At 32.5% G+C, this 3892-nt stretch overlaps 1 protein-coding gene across 1 annotated transcript; it reads right to left on the bottom strand.

Moving 5' to 3' along the window:
* Positions 1–301: 301 nt before the first annotated feature.
* Positions 302–2783, bottom strand: LOC143560591 (WAT1-related protein At1g09380-like). Its single transcript, XM_077048871.1, has 7 exons — positions 2608–2783; positions 2185–2247; positions 1873–1989; positions 1556–1796; positions 887–1045; positions 499–650; positions 302–416 (listed from the first exon to the last, which is right to left on the bottom strand). The coding sequence occupies exons 1-7, from the start codon at positions 2781–2783 to the stop codon at positions 302–304; spliced, it is 1023 nt and encodes a 340-aa protein (XP_076904986.1).
* Between the last annotated feature and the right edge of the window lie 1109 nt (positions 2784–3892).

Genomic DNA, 3892 nt, shown 5'->3' with positions numbered 1-3892 from the left:
AAGTAAATAGTTAAGTCACTAGGTCCAAAATGTCTATTATAGTTGTAAAATTGCATGACTTGTGGATTTTATTGATCTTGTTCAAAAATCTTGGATATTTTCTTTTTAAATTCAATCATTCTTCTTTTAACCATAAGTGTTTGTAAAATATTTTTCAAATCTCAAAAACATCATTTCACACTGTTTGTGAAATAGTTTTCAAATATCAATATTTCATAATCTTTATTATCATATAATTATTATTATGTAGTCTCATCAAGTCATATTTTATTCTTTAACCAGTTGTTTATGCATAAATCAATCAATGCATTTCGATATCTTCCTTTGTGTCCTGGACTTTATGGAGTTCCATCTCCTTGCTCTTTCCCCATAGCACACTATAAAGTCCCATCACAATCAACACCGACCCTAAAACCCTGCATGCGTTAATCAAATCGTTAAACATGCTCGTTCACTAATAATCAAGCTTAGTCGAGTTGTGACATCATGCACACTTACGTTCCAACACATAACTTTTCAAGTAGAAACGCCCAACTCAGTGCAGCAACAATAACCAACAACAACGGGCTAAACACCGAAACAAACAACGCCCCTTTCCTGTGGATGCACCATGTCATCATGCAGACCCCAATCCCTGAACAAACAACTCCCTGTGCGCAATCATGTAGTTCATATTATATATATATATTGGTTCCGATGAACACTAAATCAGTGCCAAAACAAAAGGAGGTAACCAAAAACGTTTATTAATTATTACTTTATTAATTGTTTTCATTTTTAAAACTCTTACTTTAATAAATGTCGATCTATAGTTTCAATATAGATAAATTACTTTGTATTTCGATCGTTTTCTTATATATACACAAACTAATGGCTCATAGCATACCCCATAAATACATGCCACCGCCCTGATGGCTGGAAACAAGGCCCATTCTCGTTTATGTGGAACCACGATCATCCCAACTATCGAGCATTCGATGGTCGCCATCCCCAACATCAAAGCTGAGCTTGAATACGGAACAGGATATATGTCGCCCATTTTTGCCTGAATAATTAGCAAATTAGTCTATTAAAAACAAGATACTGAAGAATTTATTTTAAAGAACTGGTTGTATAAACTAAATTTTTTTTTTGTTTTTTTTTTTTTGAATTTGATTCTAGGTTAGTCACTGTCAAGATAGCAACTTGGTATTGGAAAAGATTAAAGTTGCAATATGTGATAATGTGATATAGCCATTTCAGTTACGTAAAGTTTATTTTACTTTTCTTTTTTCCTTTTTAAGTTTTAATTAAAAATAAATTAAATATTATGCATTTCTTTCTAATAAGATGTAGTGTCTAGAAATTTTTAAAAATCAAATCTTTCTTTTTTTTTCTATATTTTAACATAAATTTTATACAAACCAAGATGTTTCTAAAAGATAAGTTTTTATACAACTCGGTTTTTAAATAAATTTAAATCGAAACATAAGAAATAATAAAATGCATTTAGGTGTTATTACAGGAAATATATAACTTGTATGCTAAAAGAAAATTCAATACAGGAAAGCCTTACTTGGATGATGAACCATATTGCCCAAGTTAGAGCACTAACAATGACTAGAAAGGGTCCGAAGAAGTTTCCTTGACCAGGATCATTAACCACATTGTTCGCAATGCGTAAATGAATAGGGGACTGACGGATAGGCACAACCGGTCCATGGTACATTGACAGTATCATCGCACCACCAACCGCAACAAATGTTCCGATCAACTTTGCTTGTCCGCCCGTCGTGTTCAACTTTGCCTTTTCTTGCCTACGAAATCCAACAATAAATAGTATGATTTAAAGTGAAAGCAACTTAATATAATATAACCACACCGCGTTATTACTTGAATACGACGGCAAGGATAAACGTGAGTGCCGGCAGTAGATTCGATAGTGCGCAAGCGATGGTTGGCGTCGACTTCTTCAAACCAATAAAGTATGTGATTTGGTTTAATGTCAACCTGAAAACAATTAATTAACCCTAAAATGTGAGAAACAACTTAAGGTGTATATTGAAAATATAGTTCGTGTAACATCAAGATTTAATTTAGTTATCGGAGTACAAATTAGTCTAAAACATATTAATCATATTAAAGTTGTCATTCAATACCTGTTGAGTGTTATATAAAGCCGTTCAAAAACATTATTAAACTCACCCGAAAATGGAACATAAAAAAACTTGGAGGAGAACTGCCAGCGTCATCGGAGGTCTTTTCCCTCTACAACCAGGTAAACATAACAATTTAGCTATTGTATAAATTTATAAGTGTTAACATTTTTTGCAAAAATGATTTTTGTATATCTCTTTCCCTGTAAACATCTTTCATAATAACAACTGACAGAAAGTACATAGATTTTCTAAAACCAAACTAAAATAGCGTGTAATTATGTATATCACTACTAGAAAAATGACGAAAGCAACTGGAATATCTAACGACAAAAACAACAACCCCATCGGGTTAGCGGGCAAAACAAAATCAGTCGTAAAAAGTTTCATTCGTAAATTTTGTCGTTAACGTTGCGACAAAAATTCGGTAATAAAAATAGTCACTAAAGTCATTTAAAATATGGTGCATTACCTTTCAATGAAATAAGCCACGGGTGCCAGAAAAAGAAAAGCAAAGATTTGACGATATGCGACATGTATAAACGGGTTCAAGCCCGAATCCATGGCGAGCTTAGAGAAAATGTTCATTCCCGCAAACTCAAACTGCACAAGAACCATTATCAATGAAGGTAGTAACCCATCCATCATTGTTGGTTTCATATCTCTGTGCAGATTGAGATCGCTAAGTTGTTGAAGAAGTGAATGAGTATTATAAAGAGGTGATTGAGATTGCTTGTGGCATGCAATTGAATATTATTTTCAATTGTGTGACAAGTATGTCATTTTGCCTTTTTAGTTTACACAAAACTTGTGGCAAGTGAATTTGCATGCCAGCACGACAAATTGGATGGAAGGCATGACTCAAATTAAATGATTTGTGACATTACACCGAGTTGAATTTGCTAAATTAAGTGAATGTTCACATCACCAATTTCATTCATGAAAGAGAAAATAACATAAAAATATAACATTTAGCACATGTAGATATGTAGCTAGCTATAAGAGCAAATTTATTCTTTATCTCCATCTTTATAATTATACTAAATACACCATTTTTTCTCTCTTATTTTTAATTAAATAATGCATTTTTTATATTCTTATTATTATGTTTTATCTCTCATTCACTTACAACCACTTTCAAAACATTAAAAAATTATAGAAATGGACAGTGTGTTTCTTCAAATTTAACCATAAACAGTAGCATTTTTTCTCTCCTTATTTCAGAACCACTTTTAACCATCTCTAAAAAATAAAGAACTCACTCACATAATTTGAAGAATCCATTAGGAATGCTCTAACATTTTAGCTCGGGTATCTACTTTTACAATTTTACTTATAATTTGTTTTTTTATCGGCTAGTAATAAATAAAAACAACCCTGAAAAGAATGTTATTAGAATCGAGTATATATACCTTTTGTGGAGATTTATCCTCTTGAAACATCTTTTTGTCTAATCCCTAGATCATGATTCACGTATCTTGTTTCCGTCACGTATGCACAACATTTTTAATTGACGGCTGTTCTAGTGAATATTTATTTCCCCGTCGGTCGTTTGCCTTATTTCCATCAATGTATCCAATTTTCCACTCGTGTATATGTTGGTCATGATACGGACGTGCGGTCATAATACGTACGTGCAGTCATGATACTTAATGTTATGACCCATAGATCGTAATATGCGTATCATATTTTCATGTCCGATTTTTGAGAAATGTTATTTCCGCATGGGTCACTTATTCTATTCTCTTCCACGTATT

This window comes from Bidens hawaiensis, unplaced genomic scaffold, assembly GCF_021521415.1.
Source record: "Bidens hawaiensis isolate Kalapana, Puna unplaced genomic scaffold, B.hawaiensis_p1.1 tig00001143_1, whole genome shotgun sequence".
Taxonomy (NCBI): Eukaryota; Viridiplantae; Streptophyta; class Magnoliopsida; order Asterales; family Asteraceae; genus Bidens; species Bidens hawaiensis.
This window is presented reverse-complemented; position numbering and strand designations above follow the sequence as displayed.

Bases quoted from the DNA above. Each gene is read 5' to 3' on its own strand.
- LOC143560591 (XM_077048871.1), bottom strand. From the start codon at position 2,783: ATGATGGATGGGTTACTACCTTCATTGATAATGGTTCTTGTGCAGTTT. The intron at 2,248-2,607 runs GTAATGCACCAT...ACCTGGTTGTAG, and splicing joins GTGGCTTATTTCATTGAAAG to AGGGAAAAGACCTCCGATGA. The intron at 1,797-1,872 runs GTAATAACGCGG...TGGATTTCGTAG, and splicing joins ATCCTTGCCGTCGTATTCAA to GCAAGAAAAGGCAAAGTTGA.